General features: G+C 45.0%; 1 protein-coding gene across 3 annotated transcripts in view; it reads right to left on the bottom strand.

The window, feature by feature from the left end:
- The window catches only part of TRIOBP (TRIO and F-actin binding protein), a 63,366-nt gene that overhangs the window by 13,174 nt on the left and 29,887 nt on the right, over window positions 1-20,305 (bottom strand). For all 3 annotated transcript variants that reach the window (XM_083400723.1, XM_083400722.1, XM_083400721.1), the window contains exons 9-12: window positions 7,544-7,600; window positions 6,922-6,990; window positions 2,009-2,098; window positions 937-1,046 (exon numbers count right to left, since the gene is read on the bottom strand). In XM_083400723.1, the coding sequence (XP_083256849.1) occupies window positions 937-1,046; window positions 2,009-2,098; window positions 6,922-6,990; window positions 7,544-7,600 (326 nt within the window). The remainder of the gene's footprint in view (window positions 1-936; window positions 1,047-2,008; window positions 2,099-6,921; window positions 6,991-7,543; window positions 7,601-20,305) is intronic.

Genomic DNA, 20,305 nt, shown 5'->3' on the forward strand with positions numbered 1-20,305 from the left:
ATTTTATGATTCTAGGTGGGCAGAGTGACATCAGATGACTGTTGTTTTTTTGGCTGCCAGGGTCTTGCAGAGCACTTGTGATGCATGCTGAAAGAAGTGCTTTGGCCATCGGCAGACAACAAGCTGATGGGTGATGCCTGCAAACCCCCTTTTCAGGTGAGCCAGGTTTTTTACCCATCTCACCCGATGCCATGTCTGACCCCAGGTATAGGGCAGGTGAGTGTGCCATGGCTCCAATGGCCAGCAGGGCCAAATGGGGAGGTCTAGCCCACGGGCTGGAGACTCCCTAATCTCAAGATAGATAGATGCAGCTTCCTAACTCTGTAAAAACTCTCTGCCAGACTCTTTAGCATCGCAGTTCTACCACGTTTGTTCTGAACGTGGCCTTCAGAACTCCCCACCCAAAGGATATGAGTATTAACCTACCATCAGAACTACCAAAAGAGAACTTGTGCGTGTTTCTTTGCTTGTTTGGCTAAGAGGTCATTACTGCCCACCAGCCCCAAAGCAGCGGCTAATGATTTGCTGCAACAAGCAACTGTCTTTAATCGCAGGAGTAATATCAGATAGCTTATCTGTGACATAGGATAACACACTGAGCGACTGCAATGGCCAAAGGAACAAAACTAGATTTATTGAAACAAGTGTTCTTGGCTAGTTCTCATGTATTTTTGGAGAGAGAGAAAAATGATGAGCATTTGTTTCTTGCCTAATGCCAAGCCAGTGCTCTGATCCGTTTCCTGCCAGTGTGGCAGGAGGAGGAGAGGACCCATTTGAGCACCACGCACCAACCCCCTCAATCATCCCCAGTAAGCCACAGTTTGTTTAACTTTGGCTTACTGTTTCATACAGATCAGACCAATTAATAAATCAGGAAACCGGATCAAAATTGCTGTGCTGTCAGAGACAAGGGGGGAAATATCTGAAGGTGCCTACTTTGTGACATCCGGCACACTGGCAGGGCGTATACTTTTCCTCAGAGCTTCTATCCAGTTCCGCCGGATTCCCGATGTCATCGCAGACAACGTAAAGACGCCATCTTTAGTCTGAAAGGGAAAAACCGGACACAGAACGTGTACTCTCCTTCAAATACAGCAAAGAGATCTGAAGATGCAACGCAAGGCTTCATTGCCACTGAACCCTTCAAGCATATCTGGCAAACATATCTATTTCCACAGAGCCTAAAAATGTGGGGCTTGGCTAAACAGGGCCTCATATATGCTCATCCCAATAGCAACTGCCAAGCCCCCCCCCCCCTGAGCTCCCCTTCCCTCCCCCACCACATTATTATTATTATTTTCAATTGAGTTGTTCTGGATTTAGGAGGGTTGCCTAATTTTTTGGCCTGGTGCCATTGGTGATTCATGCATTTTGCCTGTTTGGAGGCCCTGAGCATGACCAGTTTTTCTTCCGTGAAATGGGTATTTAATGGTACCCACAATTGTTTTCTTATATTTCCAAAATCTAAATAGGAGAGCCTTTTGAATTAAGTGAGACTTGAGTCCAAGAATCTTTGGCCCAAGACTCTTTGGTCTCACTTTCTACATGTAAATTACAGACACTTAATAAGACGATGGTCCCTGACTCTGCTCCACCTTCTCCTTTCTGGCTGCAGGTGTTCCTGTTCCATGAGATTGAATGCATCCATTAGAAAAGAGAGCTGGCAGCAGACAGCCCCCTCCAAGCATCCCCAGGGGCACTTGCCACCTGGAAGTGTGTCCATGGGCTGTGGTACCTCTTCCTTATCTCGAGGAGCAACATTATCAATCAGGAATTGGGCCAATAAGAATAGAAGAAGCCCCTTGCCACTCAACCACCCAACATATGCGCCCTGGTGTTAGAATGAAGAACTTGTACACTATATAATCAAGGACTGAAGTGAACTGCAGGCAGAAATATCTACCCCACCTCCGCATTTCAAACAACATGGTTATTGCAGCAGTATCTAATAATCTAAAATACGCATAGGCCAGATGGCCTTTTTGCTCTATGGGTTCTAAGCACTCACGTGTATCTGGAAGCCATAGTTCCGCTGCACTGCATATTCTGTCACGTCGGTGCAAGAGCGAAGGTCAATCTCTCCATCCAGTTCATCGGCCTAAATGACCACCAGACCATCAGCTTAAACAAGGAACCTCACTTAATAGCATCACCACCACCAACAACAAAAAGCATGCATGTACATGTACACACACACACACACACACACACACACACACTGCACTTGTCTATCACATCCTATCTACTTTCCTCCAATATTTTCCCCATACCCCACAGACCTGACATTATTAAAATTCTAGTTTACTAATCCTCCTCAGTTCCCCTTCATGGATCATTGCCTTGCCGTAGCGAAGGGGCTTGAATAACTCAGAGAAGCTATGAGCTATGCCGTGCAGGGCCACCCAAGATGGACAGGTCATAGTGGAGAGTTTTGACCAAACGTGATCCACCTGGAGCAGGAACCGGCAAGCCACTCCAGTATCCCTGCCAAGAAAACTCCATGGACAAAGACAACAGGCATATAAAAGTTATGATGCTGGAAGATGAGCCCCTCAGGTCGGAAGGCGTCCAACATGCTACTGAGGAAGAACGGAGGACAAGTACAAGTAGATCCAGAGCTGATGAAGCGGCTGGGCCAAAGCCGAAAGGATGCTCAGTTGCAGATATGCATGGAAGCGAAAGGAAAGTCCAATGCTGTAAAGAAAAATATTGCATAGGAACCTGGAATGTAAGAACCATGAACCTGGGTAAGTTGGATGTGGTCAAAAATGAGATGGCAAGAATAAATATTGACATCCTGGGCATCAGTGAACTAAAATGGACGGGAATGGGCAAATTCAGTTCGGATGACCATCATATCTACTACTGTGGGCAAGAATCCCGTAAAAGAAATGGAGTGGCCCTCATAGTCAACAAAAGAGTGGCGAAAACTGTACTGGGATGCAATCTCAAAAATGATAGAATGATCTCGATACAAATCCAAGGCAGACCTTTTAACATCACAGTAATCCAAGTTTATGCACCAACCACTGGTGCTGAAGAAACTGAAATTGACCAGTTCTATGAAGACTTACAACACCTTATAGAAATGACACCAAAGAAGGATGTTCTTCTCATTATAGGGGATTGGAATGCTAAAGTAGGGAGTCAAGAGATAAAAGGAACAACTGGCAAGTTTGGCCTTGGAGTTCAAAATGAAGCAGGGCAAAGGCTAATAGAGTTCTGCCAAGAGAACAAGCTGGTCATCACAAACGCTCTTTTCCAACAACACAAGAGACGGCTCTACACATGGACATCACCAGATGGGCAGCATCGAAATCAGATTGATTATATTCTCTGCAGCCAAAGATAGAGAAGCTCTATACAGTCAGCAAAAACAAGACCTGGAGCTGACTGTGGCTCAGATCATCAGCTTCTTATAGCAAAATTCAAGCTTAAACTGAAGAAAGTAGGAAAAACCACTGGGCCGGTAAGATACAATCTAAGTCAAATCCCTTATGAATACACAGTGGAAGTGAGGAACAGGTTTAAGGATTTAGATTTGGTGGACAGAGTGCCTGAAGAACTATGGATGGAGGCTCGTAACATTATACAGGAGGCAGCAACTAAAACCATCCCAATGAAAAAGAAATGCAAGAAAGCAAAGTGGCTGTCCAACGAGGCCTTACAAATAGCGGGGGAGAGAAGGCAAGCAAAATGTGAGGGAGATAGTGAAAGATACAGGAAATTGAATGCAGATTTCCAAAGAATAGCAAGGAGAGACAAGAAGGCCTTCTTAAACGAGCAATGCAAAGAAATAGAGGAAAACAACAGAGAATGGGAAGAACCAGAGATCTGTTCAAGAAAATCGGAAATATGAAAGGAACATTTCGTACAAAGATTACCATAATAAAGGACAAAAGTGGAAAGGACCTAACAGAAGCAGAAGACATCAAGAAGAGGCGGCAAGAATACACAGAGGAACTATACCAGAAAAAAATGGATGGCTCGTACACCCCAGGTAGTGTGGTTGCTGAGCTTGAGCTAGACATCCTGGAGAGCGAAGTCAAATGGGCCTAGAAAGCACTGCTAATAACAAGGCTAGTGGAAGTGATGATATTCCAGCTGAACTATTTAAAATTTTAAACGATGATGCTGTGAAGGTGCTACACTCATTATGCCAGCAAGTTTGGAAAACTCAGCAGTGGCCAGAGGATTGGAGAAGATCAGTCTACATCCCAATCCCAAAGAAGGGCAGTGCCAAAGAATGCTCCAACTACCGCACAATTGCACTCATTTCACACGCTAGCAAGGTTATGCTTAAAATTCTTCAAGGCAGGCTTAAGCAGTATGTGGACCGAGAACTCCCAGAAGTGCAAGCTGGATTTCGAAGGGGCAGAGGAACCAGAGACCAAATTGCAAACATGCGCTGGATTATGGAGAAAGTTAGAGAGTTCCAGAAAGACATCTACTTCTGCTTCATTGACTATGCAAAAGCCTTTGACTGTGTCGACCACAGCAAACTATGGCAAGTTCTTAAAGAAATGGGAGTGCCTGATCACCTCACCTGTCTCCTGAGAAATCTCTATGTGGGACAAGAAGCTACAGTTATAACTGGATATGGAACAACTGATTGGTTCAAAATTGGGAAAGGAGTACAACAAGGCTGTATATTGTCTCCCTGCTTATTTAACTTATATGCAGAATTCATCATGTGAAAGGCTGGGCTGGATGAATCCCAAGCTGGAATTAAGATCGCTGGAAGAAATATCAACAACCTCAGATATGCAGATGACACAATCTTGATGGCAGAAAGTGAGGAGGAATTAAAAAACCTTTTATTGAGGGTGAAAGAGGAGAGCGCAAAATATGGTCTGAAGCTCAACATCAAAAAAAACAAAGCTCATGGCCACTGGTCCCATCACCTCCTGGCAAATAGAAGGGGAAGAAATGGAGGTAGTGAGAAATTTTACTTTCTTGGGCTCCATGATTACTGCAGATGGTGACAGCAGTCATGAAATTAAAAGACGCCTGCTCCTTGGGAGAAAGGCGATGGCAAACTTAGACAGTATCTTAAAAAGCAGAGATATCACCTTGCCAACAAAGGTCCGTATAGTTAAAGCCATGGTTTTCCCAGTAGTGATGTATGGAAGTGAGAGCTGGACCATCAAGAAGGCTGATCACCGAAGAATTGATGCTTTTGAATTATGGTGCTGGAGGAGACTCTTGAGAGTCCCATGGACTGCAAGAAGATCAAACGTATCCATTCTTAAGGAAATCAGCCCTGAGTGCTCACTGGAAGGACAGGTCGTGAAGCTGAGGCTCCAGTACTTTGGCCACCTCATGAGAAGAGAAGACTCCCTGGAAAAGACCCTGATGTTGGGAAAGATTGAGGGCACAAGGAGAAGGGGACGACAGAGGACGAGATGGCTGGACAGTGTTCTCGAAGCTACAAACATGAGTCTGACCAAATTGCGGGAGGCAGTGGAAGACAGGAGTGCTTGGCGTGCTCTGGTCCATGGGGTCACGAAGAGTCGGACACGACTAAACAACAACAACAATCCTCCTCAGTTAACAGAAAATAGGATACAGGATTCCCAGTTTCCACTCTGCCCTTACAAGCTGTGTCCCATGCACACTTTTGCTTGCCCCCGCCCCCGCCACAAATAATAATGTCCAACAAGCAGAAACTGTAACAAAATGTTGCAGTGTGATGTTCCAGCCATTCCCACTCTCACCCCTCCAGTTTTCTATTTTTAGACCAACAGTCAGCATTGGGGTGAGCACTGAGCAAGCTCAGTCCTCCTTGGGCTGGTTTGGGTTCCACCCCCTCCAAGATTCTTGCACTTTTGCAAAACTAATTTCCCCCAAGCCTACCAGTGCCTCCCCCGTGTACATCTGCACCATACATTTAAAGCAGAACCCCCTCACTTTAAACAGCCATGTCTTCCTGCAAACCATTCCGGGAACTGAAGATAGTTAAGGGTGCTGAGAATTGTTAGGAGACCCTATTTCCCCCTTAGAGGGCTACAATTCTCCAAGTTCCCAAGGAAGGGGGATTCATCATTAAACCACTCTATTAATATCAGGCAGCACCTTCACTGTACTCTTTCTGGCTGCTGCAAAAAACATTTTTGTTTAAGAAAACCTATCCAGACAATGTAAAATATGTGTTTCAATCAGGTTTTTAGCTGATCGGTGATTCTGATTACATTTTGAATGTTTTAAATCACTGCTTATAATAGTTTCTTACTTGTAGTATTATAAACTGCTTGGAGGTTTTATTACAATCTAAATCTTGTGAAACAAATTTAGGGCATCCTCCCATCAGATGTCAAGGACATAAACAACTACAATTGTACCTCTGAAGCCGAATGGAATCCCTTCTGGAAGTCTATTAGACTTTCAAAACATTCAGAAACCAAGGTGCGGCTTCTGATTGGCTGCAGGAAGCTCCTGCAGCCAATCAGAAGCCACGTTGGACATTCGGGTTCCAAAGAATGTTCACAAACTGCAACTCTTACTTCCAGGTTTGCGGCGTTCAGGAGCCAAAACGTTTGACTCGCAAGGCTTTCGGGATCTAAGGTACGACTGTACCTGACTTTTAGAAGACATCTGAAGGCAGCCCTGTTTAGGGAGGTTTTTAAGGATTGATGTTTTTAGATATGTTGTAAGCTGCCCAGATGGGTGGGGTATTATTATTATTATTATTATTATTATTATTATTATTATTATACAAACACATGGTGCAGCCAGGACCTGTGCTTGTGTGGTGCTGTGTGGGCTACACAAGGAACGGCACTCACAACCTGAAAATTGGAAACAAGAGGTAATAATGGCATGCTGTGCTTTTAACAAAGAACACCCGTAAATTTCTCTCCATCGTTGTGCTAGTTCCCCCCCGTGCAGGAGAGGTCATGCAGGCCAGGAAGCTTTTCTTACCTCCTCAGCATTGGAGTCCCTGTAATACCTCAGGCTCGAGTCTGTCAACACAAACCAATGCTTCGTCCACTGCAGACAGAACCATTAAAAAGGGGAAGGAAAAGGGGGAGGGCAAGACAAGAGGGGAGAGCTAAATTAAAACGTCGACGGAAGTGCACAGCATTCATTGACCTTTCAAACTTGCACTCAATAAAAAAAGAAGAAGGTGCCAAACTCAACTCTGACCACTCCACCTGCTCAGGAGACACCTCCCTCCCAGCGTTTATTCAATGAGATGTAGGGCAGAGATTGACAGGAAACGTGCAACAGGGGTTGTGGAATACACAAAGCATGCTAGGTAAAAGTAGCAGTAAGAATGCCTAGTCTTGGGGTTCCCAGGTTCTCAGCTGTGCCTCCATTTCATTCCAAAAAGGAATTCTGCAAGGTTGCTCCAGACAGGTTCGTTTTCTGTACATTTATTGGCTTGTTTTTAAAATCCAGAGAGGTTTTCACGCACCAGGCACAAGAAAAGTTTCCAAGAAACAGCACATTCAACCATGAAGGGAAGTCAAAAGCAACAGTCATCGCTGCTGCTTGTTGGGGAGGAGGGAGAAGAGGAATACACTTATTTCTTTGGACCTACCTCTCCTGGCTCCTCCAATATGGACATCCATCCCTTCTTGAAATTGAGAAGATCCGGCTGGAAAGAGGGAGGGGAAAACACACAGAGACATTTATGAAATGGCATGAGATTGAAGACAAACGTAGACGTCTGCAAGAAATCTGTATGTCTGAGATCTAACGATACCTGAACAAAAAAATTGAAGACTTCCTTTTTATTCTAGCAGGCGTTATCACTGAATTCTGATTTTATAGTCTGTATATGATGAAAATAATGGGCCGAGTTTCTGTATACCATGCATAAGGTAAAGGTAAAGGTACCCCTGCCCGTACGGGCCAGTCTTGACAGACTCTAGGGTTGTGCGCCCATCGCACTCAAGAGGCCAGGGGCCAGCGCTGTCCAGAGACACTTCCGGGTCACGTGGCCAGCGTGACATCGCTGCTCTGGCAAGCCAGAGCCGCACACAGAAACGCCGTTTACCTTCCCGCGGTCCCTATTTATCTACTTGCACCCGAGAGTGCTTTCGAACTGCTAGGTTGGCAGGCTCTGGGACCGAACGACGGGAGCGCACCCCGCCGCGGGGATTCGAACCGCCGACCTTTCGATCGGCAAGCCCTAGGCGCTGAGGCTTTTACCCACAGCGCCACCCACGTCCCATACCATGCATACGCAATTGTAATTAAGATGGATTAAATGGTTGAAATAAATATCTGGAAAACTGGAGCGTAGAAAGATGGCACTTGTGGCAATTAGAAGAATCAAGTTCTACGCTTACTTGTAACGAGCAGAGGAGGTGTCTGGCTAGTCTCTGGTTGTGCAAAAATGAAAATGATACATTACTCCAACCTGAGGCCTGCAGAAGGTTTGGAGTAGAATTCCCTGGTCCCTGACTATTGAGCATGCTGGCTGAGGCTGATGCGAGGCCAAAACATCTGCAGATCAAGGGAGGCAGGATCAGGCAGACCCTTAAGCTGATTCAGGAAGTTTTTTTTAAAAAGAGAGGCACCCCAGACTTTTTACTATGCCCCTGGTTAAAGCACTCCAAGAGAGAAAATTCAAGCTAGATCTAATTTTCCTAGTTCCAATAACTATTACAGTTCAGCACTCCAGGGATTTCTGTTCTTTGGAGAGGAGCAATTATCCCCAGCAAACATGGTGCAATGGTTAGAGTGTCTGACTAGGACCTGAGAGATCAGGGTTCAAATCTCCACTCAGCCATGAAGCTCACTGGGTGACCTTGGGCCAGTCACTGTTTTGCAGCCTAATCTACCTAACAGGGTTGTTGTGAAAACCATATACGCCAACTTAAAGCTCACTGGAGGAAAATTGGGATATAAATGCAATAATAAATAATTGCACAATCTTAAGCTTGCCATTAATTGATGCTACTGTGAGATTTTTGTGTGTGTGAAGCATTTTTATTTTAACCACACTGTATTTTCCTGAAGCCAAAACATAATATATATTTATCTGGTTCTTTGGGTTTTGTTTAAAAAACCCACAATGCTGAGTGTATATACACATACATAAACAGTGAATTAGCCTCCTGATTCAATCAGATAGCACACACCATCTAACAATTTCTTTTGTAAGCAGCACGCCAGGAACAGAGAAACAGGAGACACCAGATTTAAATTACGTATTCCTTAGGGATGCTGCTAAATTATTTCAGTTCAGATTTTGAGTAACACTTATAGCATCACTGTGGTACCGAATCATAGAATCTTAGAGTTGAAAGGGACACCAGGGGTCATCTAGTCCACCCCCCTTCTATAGGGGAATCTCAACTAAAGCATCCCTGACAGATGGCCACCCAACCTCTGCTTAAAAACCTCCAAGGAAGGAGAGCCCACGACTTCCCGAGGGAGTCTGCTCCACTGCTGAACAGTATAAAAACTCACAGCTGCTCATTTGTGCAAGTAATTCTGGCTGCCCCCCAATGATTTCCTCACCCATAATGAATATTGTGTCAAGTTGAGAGACATGATTTGAAGAAACGGACAGACCATTTCCTATCATTAGCTTTCCTTCAGAAATTGCATCTTTTCATTATTAACTAGAATCATTACCATGAAGTAGAAAGACTGGGTTCTGTTTTGTTTGTGAAAATGAAAAAAGAATCCAGAGCGTATTTTCATCAGCTTTCGTTTGAACAAGCAAACAAGCGTTCGTTTTGTCATGTCCACACAAGAGAGGAGTAAACATACAATATATTAAAATTACTTGCCCAAAGCTATGGAACAAGTCAGATCTGAGATTAAAAGCACTTTTCTTGAAGCGCAAGGGAGGTTTCTCCGATGAGCAACCTGCCCCCCCCCCCCACTTTCCACCATCACCCCATCTGCTGGCAAAGGCCTTGTGCACAGTCAACAGAAACAGGGTGGATGCCATGCGAAATCAAAGCCAAAATGCCACACACTCACTCTCACCAAAGGCTGCTACAGCCGAACCAGTTTTGCCTCCCAGTTCAGAACAGCTGACATAGAGCAACATTCATCCCTCTTGCTTCACAAAATCAAACATGGGCATAGCTCCCACCCACCCACACAGCACACACACACACAATAAAAATCCGGAGAAAACAATTAAATATTTGGATGCACCGCTTACTATAAATATCAAGGGGGAACGGAGGGACAAGTAAAGGTATCAAAAGCAGCAGGCTAGATACAGCCCCATTCACAAGCAAAATGTACCCCCACTACACACAAACACCTTCCTATCTTGCCTCTCCTCCGATCCTCTTGGATTTTGGTACTTTTCAGAACCGTTTCAACTTTGCTAATGACACTGCCTGCCTTGCAGAGGTTTCATTTACTCTGCTTCCCCATTCTGCCCACATAGCTCCAGATAGATCCGTTCCTAGTGAGGCAGGGAAGATCTGCTTTTCCTCAAAACCCAAGCTTTTCAAATTGGGGGTGCCTCAGGCCCAGTCTGAACACAAGCGAGTAGGTGGAAGTATATCTGGATTCTATAATCCTGAGGCTTCAAGATGGGTTTCCATGCTGTAGCGAGACCAGACGGCTGCCTCTCTCCACCCCTGAAATGGGAAAAGCAGAAGGGGACGTATCCATACCAGAGAGTCATCTGCATCAAGATGGCCATTCACAGGAAAGCTGTCCAGCCAACGAGCCACATCCTGCCACATCCTCCACACCTGGGAAGAAGGTAAGAGTGGGAAGCAGCTCAGCAGCTCCTTCCAGGTGGGTGCTCAGAGTTCCCTGCAGTCTTCCTAAGAAAGCATCCGTCAGGATGGCCAGGTGATTTTGCAAACCCAGCTCAGCGAAACTTTCCCTGCTTTCATCTCCCAAGGCTGAGTTCTTGGGTTACACCCAAGGTTATGGCAGGCAGGCTCAAAGCACGGAGGAGTCCCGGCCCGCCCCAAACGGTACAACCGGATTGGACACGGGGCAGGGCCACCTGTTGCTACAACTGCCATTCCCAGCCTATCGCTGCCCGGGCTGAGCTGGGGTGTCCGATTGCAGGGACTGAATGTCAACAGGAAGGAGGGGAAAGAAAAGCCACATGGAAACCAGAGCCAGGTGACCCAGGCTCCTTCACTCTGCACCTCCAGGATTGCTAAACACCCCAGGGAGGAGGCAGGGGACGCAAAGTCAACAAATGGGACTGTGCGGTCCTCACGTCCTCACTGCTTCATGCTCAAACCACCCTTTCTCTGCCAAGGTACAATCGCACCTCTGCCCATCCGTACAGAAGGATTTAAAGCTCTCAAGCCCAGAAGAATGTTTAACTTTCAAACGGGATCGGACGCTGTTTGTTCCACTTTATTGTTTTGCAACTTGTTAAGTTGCCACAGAATGATCTCTACCTTTTAGAAGTCAGGATTATTATTATTATTAACATTTTAATGTCATTATGTTATTGTTACGTTATCCTGTGTCTTCTTTTGTTTCTTCCCTCCCCCCCCTTTACTATTTACTTTACTGTAAAAATGTATAATAAAATTTAAAAATAATAAAAGAGTTGTTATTATTTAACAACAACAACAATAATAATAATGCACCCAAGATGACGACACAAAGTGGAGCATACACCAAATTTGGCAGATCCTTCCTCCTGGAGCAAGTGTAGAAGCAAAACTTGCATTCAATAGTGATATTTTTAATTTTGTCCTGAATGCATACAGTAGCTTTTGTTCAGGTATGCAGGCAGTCTCCAAGAGAGATCTCGTTGCATTGTCTTTTACCCATTTCCAGGCACCCCTTTAAGGCCACATTCAAACCATACATTTAAAGCACGATGATACCACTTTAAACAGTTGTGGCTTCATCCAAATAATTCTGGGGACTGTAGTTTGTTAAGGGTGCTGAGAGTTGTTAGAAGACCCTTATTTCACCCACAGAGCTACAAATTCCCAGAGTGGTGTAAATCAAACCCTCTTCATAGGGAACTCTGGGAATTGTAGCTTTGGGAGGGGAATAGGGTTCTCAGCACCCTTAATACACAGTTCCCAGAAATATTCAGGGGAAGCAACAACTGTTTAAAGCGGGATCATGGTGCTTTAAATGTATCGCATGAATATGGCCTAAAAGTCTAAGAGTCAAGCATTTTTAGCAAACTTGAAAAAAAGAATTGTCCTGTCCAACCCAGACATACATACGCCCCAATGGTCTTTTTGTTGCCTCAGATCAACAGAGACGTCACATTACAAATCAACTCAGAAGTGGAGTGATGAGCCATCCGGTTGAAACCAAAAGGCCTCCCTTGGCCAGCAACGAGGCAAGAATGAAAAAGTAACAGGAAGCCAAGGAACTCATGCTGACAATTGGGATGTGATAAAAAATGACCGCAGTCTAAACATTGCTAGAGCATGAATACCGAAACAATTGCTTGGGCAGCACATTGGGGGAGGGGGGAGTGAAGAACCACAAGGATCTGAAGAACACTGTCAGAATGTGCTGAGTTAGGAAGCCATTGCCCATTCTGCTTCCCAAAAAGGAAACTAGAAATCACGGCGGAAGGTAGAAAATGGTGCAAACAGCAGCAAGCAACAGCAGTTAGAATCATAGAATTGGAAGGGATCTCAAACAACATCAAGTCCAACCATTTGCCAATGCAGAAAATCTGTTGCTACAGCATCTCCAATTAGCAGAGGCCTAAAAATATCGAACCAAGTAAAGCCCACAACTTTCTGAGGCAGTCTGCTTTCCCTGCAAAATGGCTCATACTTTCACGAAGTTCTTCCTGACGTTCTTTCTCGTAATTTAAACCAGCTGCTCCAGGTCCTAGGGCTGTGTATGCACCATACATTTCCCGCTCCACCCAAAGAATCCTGGGAACTGTAGTTTAAAGGTACTGGGAACTGTGTGGGGTTAACTACAGTTCCCAGAATTATTTGGGAGAAGTCGTGTATTTTAAATGTATGCAGATTCCATTCAACAACAATTTAAGATGGCTATGCTAAAAAAGGTGCAATTAACCATGAGCTTCAATTTTACTCCATTGCCCACCCACCCCTGGGTCACAACAAGCAATGCTAAATTCAAGTAACACTAGCAGCACTGTGCAAGGCAACAACAAATCTAGATCATCTCCAATGACTTCAAATTTGTTAGGATTGCTGTTCTAGTTTTGTTAAAAGTCAGTCCCATTTAATCCCAGAATACTACATATGTTGTACAGTACTAAAACATTTGATGCACCAGAAGCATCATTGCATCATTTACCAAACCAGAGAACCATGCTCTTATCCACTTCCTAGTTTCCTCCATCTCATTCCAGATTAACCACCAATGTCTGGGTTGCTAGCTCCCAGAAGAAGAAATACACGAGGAGTTTTGCAAGAAAATCCCTAGGTATTTAGATGGTTACAGAAACATGAAAAATAAACAGCTAGCGATTATAATGGATCACTTGAGCCAGTTACACCCAGGTTTCAAAAGGGGCCAAAGGAATGCAGCATGTGTAATATATTTGCATTTTTGCAGCCAAATGTTGTACTGCGTCTCCATGGCATTTTAAGTCCAAATAGACTGGGCCGTCACGCAGATTAGAAGCAAGATAGCACAGAAGTAGTAGCCGCAACAAACATCAAAGTAATGAGATGGAGCACATTTATCTAAGAAAGATGCATGGTGTGTCAGGCATTTTCCCCAGTGGAAAAAGCGCAAGGATAAAATTTAACCCTGTATGATGGCAACACTAAAATGATGGAGAGCTGCAAGCCACACGGACCAGGTTTCAGCTTGTGGATCTTCCATATTATACAGTGTGAACCTGTGATATTGCTGGACTCTGAACTCTCTGTCAAGTTCAAGCCAGCCAGCATGGCCAATGGTCAGGGCTGATGGGAGTGGTAGGCTAAGCACATCTGGAGGATCAGCAGGAAATGCCAATTTTAAGATGACCGTTGCATGATTCTGCAGGAAACAGCCAAAGCGATTTAGCAGCACTGCCGTGTGTTGTGTTTCGTCTTAGGACACCATGCCATTTGACACAGAAACAAAGCCAAATTGATCGGAGGGATGAATCGGCTGCATTGCATGAAAAGATTAAAGGGAATTAAATATGCTGAGCCGGGCAAAAGCAGGTCTACAGGGGGGAGCATGATAATAGTGTGCAAAGAATGCAAGCACCAAAAGAAGGAAAGGAATTGCATAGGATGGCCCAAACGGGTAAAGGAGGAACAAGAAAGAATGCTCAAAAGGCTTTTATGGAGATAATTCGGTGCAGTGGTGAGCATGCAACTAGCCTGAATAAAAAGGCAGTCCATAATTTCCTGAGAGTATGGAAGATATTTAGCCTCCTGAGGGTGAAAGCTGAATTCATGGCTAGTTACATCCCCACCACAGAGTCTATCTAGTCCTGGAACAAACCAGAAGCCGGAGCTGGAAAAGGATGCTGGAGAAAGCCTGTCCCTAGACTGACAAGAGAGAGAAGAGTAGTTGGGTGGGTCATGGTGTTTGGCACATACAGTGGTACCTCAGGTTAAGTACTTAATTCGTTCCGGAGGTCCGTTCTTAATCTGAAACTGTTCTTAACCTGAAGCACCACTTTAGCCTCCTGCTGCCGCCGCGCCGCCGGAACACGATTTCTGTTCTCATCCTGAAGCAAAGTTCTTAACCTGAAGCACTATTTCTGGGTTAGCGGAGTCTGTAACCTGAAGCGTACGTAACCTGAGGTACCACTGTAATAGCAACTGACCCACGTCTGGTGCAAAAGAGGAGAATTCTGCTGTGAGGAATTAGATTTTAATCCCCGTTCACTTGCAAATCTTACTGGCTGTTCTGGCAAAGTTACTATGTATTGACTCTCTTCAACCTACTTTATAGGGTTATTCCAGCCAAGATCAACCTCTAAACCACCTGAACTGCACATCCCTTTCCGTACACACCAAAAATTGGCATTAAAAACCCCTGTTTATATTGATAACATGGAAAGAGTCGACATCCCAATCAAAATTCTTCAGGATTCAAACTCCATCAAGTCAGTTGACCAGCTCACCCCAGCTGAAGGCCCCCATTAAAGTAAACAGTGCATGGTATCCAGGGCAAGGAAAAACAAATACACACTTTATTAAAAATAGGTTGTGTGACAGATAGGGATGAGATAAGGAGGACACAATATCGGCTACAAGGAAAAAACCCCAAACACAGCATGCTGTTCCTTTGCTTAGGGTCTTTTAACCCATTTCACATCTGGTTTTCACTAATGAAGTTTGACCAGCAATAAGAAAGGTCTTATGCTTAGTGTTGCATTATCTTGCTGTGGAGTCTGGCTCCCGCTTCCACTCTGGATAATCATTTTATGGAGCTCAGAGTCTTATCTAGCAGCGTAGTGGCAAATTCAGAGGTGTGGGGTCCCTTCATGACAGTCACAGCTATGCGCCTTCTAAGATTATACAATAATCCTATAATTATGCAATAATAATTAGGGATGCATTCCTGCAAATCTTCATGCACTGCCTTTCAGCTAGATCTGTGCGCATCTATCGTGCAAAGCCAGCTGTGCGGGTTCAAGCATAGGAGGAATTTTAACGAGTTAAGATCTATGCAAACAACTTGCTGCAGAAACCAAAGCAGCATCAAAAGCAGCATTGCCAGTAGCTACTTTGAATGTAAGCAGAAAAGCAGCAAATATTTTTTTTAAAATTTAAATAAAAATCAAGTGGTGCAGATAATAGTAGCTAAATACCAGAAACACAATATTCCACAACCAGGATATTAATGGATCCTCATCACTACCACACAGAAGCAGTTAGCATCACTGTACCATGTGCCCAGTTTGCCAACAAACTAGATTTGTTGTGGGGCAATTCAGGTGACTGTAGATGTAAAAAAACCCAACCCACAGAAACAGTTAAGCAAGTGAGGGTGGAATGGAAGGGAAGGGATAAAACGACTTCCTCTGCTTTCTTTAAAAGCTTTGATGTGTCTCTACTTCCTAATTTTTAAATGCAAACCCTTCTGCTGGGTACGCAATTAATCTATGCTTTACAACATTGTCCTGATTCACGGCACTAGTAATATGATCTTTCAAGTAGCACAGTCATGTGTTTTTTAAACAGGCATTCAGCTAGTTGCTTACCTGGAGTAAAAAATCAACCTTAGGTGACAGAGCAGGAACACTTTTGTAAACTCTGTGCTAGGTCTCTCCCTCCTCACCCAACAAAACAGGCTATTACCATGTCACAAATTACTTTTTTAAAAAAAGGTATGTGCATGCAGGCTAGCTAGTAACTTTCCAAACATACTTGAGGGCAAAAAAAGCTGCCGGCAATCCCTGCTAGAAACCCTTCCCTAGCCAGAACAACTCCTCACAGGGCTATCAAAATAGTCAGGATACTTCCATATGATCTTTCAAGATTAATTGTGGGACACGCAGCTGAAAGAACTCCGATTTTGAATAAAAGTTGAGGACAGAACATTTGCAAATCTCTCCCCTGAACGTGAGTGGGGAGAAGAACTGTATGCCTAAATAGTTAAGCGATTTCAAACCTACCTGGGAAGCATAAGTTTGACAGACAACTCAGCCCTATTTGGGCGTTCACTTCCCACGTGTAATCAGAATAGTGCAAGGGAGAACGAGGAAGAGGCCCGCTGCCTCTATTATGGACCCTTTGTGTGGCCATGCTGCTTCCATGTGTAAGCGCCCCTAGCAGGAAGCCTGCTGTCCACGAGAAGATATGCCACAGTTTGGACTCCTAATTGTTCAGGGTTCTAGACTGCACAAGGAGCTTCTCAGCAGATGCTTGGCTGGAAATGTGTAGAGGGGTTGGCATAGGGGTGCGGGTTAGCACATTTTCACATATGAGAAGAATGCACGAGCAGCTTATTATCAACAATGGAAAACTGTGAAAATAAAATAAAAGATGAAACTAATAGCCAAGACCCAAGACAAAGGTTTATCTTGATTGGGACTCAGATTGGTTAGGGAAGCAGCCAGGAACATGCATTTAGGCTGGCACAACTCCTGCTTTCCTAAGATATTCCAAGCCAGTAAATGGCCCTAACCTGAAAGCTTGGGAACTGCTGGAACAGCCTAGCTCTAGAGAATGTGTGGAGAGCAGACAATTAAAGGAGGTGGTACATCACTACCCAATGCCCCCCTGCGAAGCCACGTGGGCCATTATAGGCCTCCCCAATCCAGTTTAGGACGGTGGGGAGAGAATGGAGAGGCAGAATCTGAGTAGCCTCATGATAAAAGCTACTTTACTCTGGGCTTGTTCAGACATATCACTAAACCATGGTTTGGTCTCATCAACCCTGTCCTCATAAGTTCTCTTTTCCCCTGATCTATGGCACTTAGAGGCAGCCAAACTTTGCTTTGCAGCAAGCTGTAGTTTGGTGTTTCATCTCACCGGGTAGACGATGGTTTGAATCAGGATCCCAAATACGTTTGGCTTTGCAGCCCATTGCAAACCAGAGTTTGCCCAGCAGAACAAAAGGGCAGAGTATGGCTCAATACAATACATGGATCAGATGTTTCCAATTGCCACGAGCACAAAGAATGAGCCGAATGCTCATTACATTCTCAACATACCCTACATGGGCAAAAGCTACAGCTGACTGGTTCTCCGTGTATTTCTATAAATATTGCTCTAGGTATGCGCCTGTTAAACTTCTGTCTTCTCACCCTTTTTGGTGAAACTCTGAGGATCAGGAGGCACGTCTTTCCAACCAATCCTTACATGAGCACCGATTACAATCTCCTTTCTGCCCAGATTTGTCCTGGAGTGAGTCTATCTAGTTAACCATGTTCTATGCTCGGAAAAGCAGTGAGAAGGTTAATCAGATAACAAAGCGCCATGAAGTGATCTGGAGGAGGGGAAGGCACCCAGAGATGCTGAACTGGGAACAAGACCACGCCGGCAGGGGAAAATGTGTGGCGGTGCCTACTTCAGTCTTGCGTATCTGATGAGATGGAATCCAACCCTCCTAGAGATTAAAAACAGCTCCCTTTCTGCTAGGCTTGGCTATCGACCAAAGACACCCACTCCCTCCCCTCCCCAGCCTCCCCCAACAAAAGGCAGGGGGAACGCAAAACAAACAGGGCGAGCTTGGTTAGGATTTATGCCACTGTTAGGCAAAAGGGTTAAGGGGGGAGGAAGTTATTACAATTCTACCCTTCAGGCCTCAGTAAGGGGGAAGAGCATTTTCACATGTCAGTTTCTTCCTCTCCCACTCCATTAGCAATTATGCTTGGTTTGGGTGCCAGAGGGTGTGGAGGGAGAGGAAAAGGAGCGGTGTCTCCAGGAAGGATAGGAAGGGCTGCAGGATGTTGCGAGGCCGTAGGAAGCACAGGCCAAGAGAGCTCACCGCCCGAGCTCAGAGCTGTGGGTCACTGCCTTCCCCTAATATAGATGTGCACGCAGGCATGCTGCCTCTGTTCCCCAGGCAGCCATAGCTAATTGTCATCACACACACACATACACCTCATTTGCACCAGGCATTTTTTCACACACAAACTACAAGGCCAATGGCTACAGAGGTGGAGAGAGGAAGGGAAAGGAATGTGCTCATTCATTTTTGCCTCCTCTTGACTTTCAACATTCAGGTAGGAGTCTCCTGACAAATCTCCCATTAGACCAAGCCTGGCAGCAAAAGCAGCAGCCTTCCTCATCCTTGGGTCCCCAGATGTCGCTGGATGATAATTTCCATCATCCCCTAATCATTGGAAATTCTGGCTGAAGGCATTGCGGGGTGGAATGTTTATAGCTGCTCAGCCATGTCTGGTTGGTGGACATTGGTCCCCAACAGAGACAGGGAATATTTGGCTCTCCAGTTGTTGCTGAACCACATCCAGTGTTAGAAATTAGCCAGGCACCAGGTGCGTTTTGCGGCTGGTGCAAGTCCAATTGCAACCACACAGAGATCCTCTGGACGCCAGGTTAGTAACTGGGGAAAGCAAAAGGCCACTTTGAGAAGGACCTGAACTATTTTCCTGAAAGCTTGAATTTGTTTTATTCTGGATTGTTTTATCTGATGTTTTAATGTGTTGTAAAGTGCTGAGATTTGTTCTTTAAAATATAAAGCAATATAGAAATAGAATTATTATTATTAATAATAAACTCAATTGCAAAAAAGCGCCTAGGCATTCCATTGTGGCAACTGTAACCCAAGTTTAAGGTGCCGTTTGGCAATCAGGTTATATATATCTGCATTTCTAACACGGACCACAACTCCCGTCAGCCCCAGCTGGCATGGCCAAGGGTGATGGGAATTGTAGTTCAGCAACATCTGGAGGGCCAGAGATATTCTCCACACCTGCTCTACAAGAACAGAAAGTGAGCTATGCAGCGACCTATAGCCAACATTTGCAAGAAGCAGCCAAGACTTCTTGCTCTCCCCATCAGGAACGCACACCACACTTATCTGTCCCAGTTGTGATCAGCAATCCCATTAAATGCTCACTCAGGTAGAATAGGAAACTTATTCTCAGGGTTGTGGGTTCAAGCACCACGTTAGGCAAAAGATTCCTGCATTGCAGGTGGTTGGCCTAGATGACCCTCATGATCCCTTCAAACTCTGTGATTCTGTGAAACTGTCTGCAATGAGCCATGGAGATGGGGACTGGACCCTTAAAAAACCTCTGCAGGAGGAGAAGCAGGGAGGAAGAGATAGGAGAGTTAGAAGAGAACAGGAAGGCCAAAAGGTGAGGCAGCCCCAGAGCTTTCTAAATCCTTTGGCTGCTTTGTAATGTTTTCTGACATTGCAAAAGAAAGCAAAAAGACACAGGCCAAAACAAGGGAAATAATCGGGGCTTTTCCAAAAACGGCATAATGATCATGTCCAAAACAGAGAGTGAATCCATTCCATGATTGCAGCACACCCACCCACTCCCAGGAGGCCAGGGTGGGGGAGGGAAGGGGCTGGAGGAAGGACTGCAGTTGTGCAAACTGGCTCCTGGAGCACCTCCGAAGGCCAGGACGGGAAGCAGCTTCCCAGAGGCAACGATCCCTCCTCGGACAGGGAAACATTTCCCTAACCCGGCCGCAGAGACAGCAGTTCTTCCTGGTTACATGCACGCCTGCTCTCCAGAGGCGATTTTAGGGGTGGGAACAGAATCCATCGAGGAAGATCGCTTGCTTCCTAACCCCGCTTTTTGGAATGGAGAGAATATATAATATTAAAATAAAAATGGAGACCTATCCCGTTAACACAGAACTCTTTCCGCAGTAGCCCTATTTTGAACTCAGAACTGGCACGCGCCTATCCAAGCGGAAGGTGATCTTAAAAAAAATAAAAATGTATCGTGCTCTCTCTATAGTCTGTAACGGCCCTGGAACACGGCAACACTTCGTACTCCACGCCCGTGTTCGAA

The sequence above is a fragment of the Podarcis tiliguerta genome (assembly GCF_965153285.1).
Source record: "Podarcis tiliguerta genome assembly, chromosome: 10".
Taxonomy (NCBI): domain Eukaryota; kingdom Metazoa; phylum Chordata; class Lepidosauria; order Squamata; family Lacertidae; genus Podarcis; species Podarcis tiliguerta.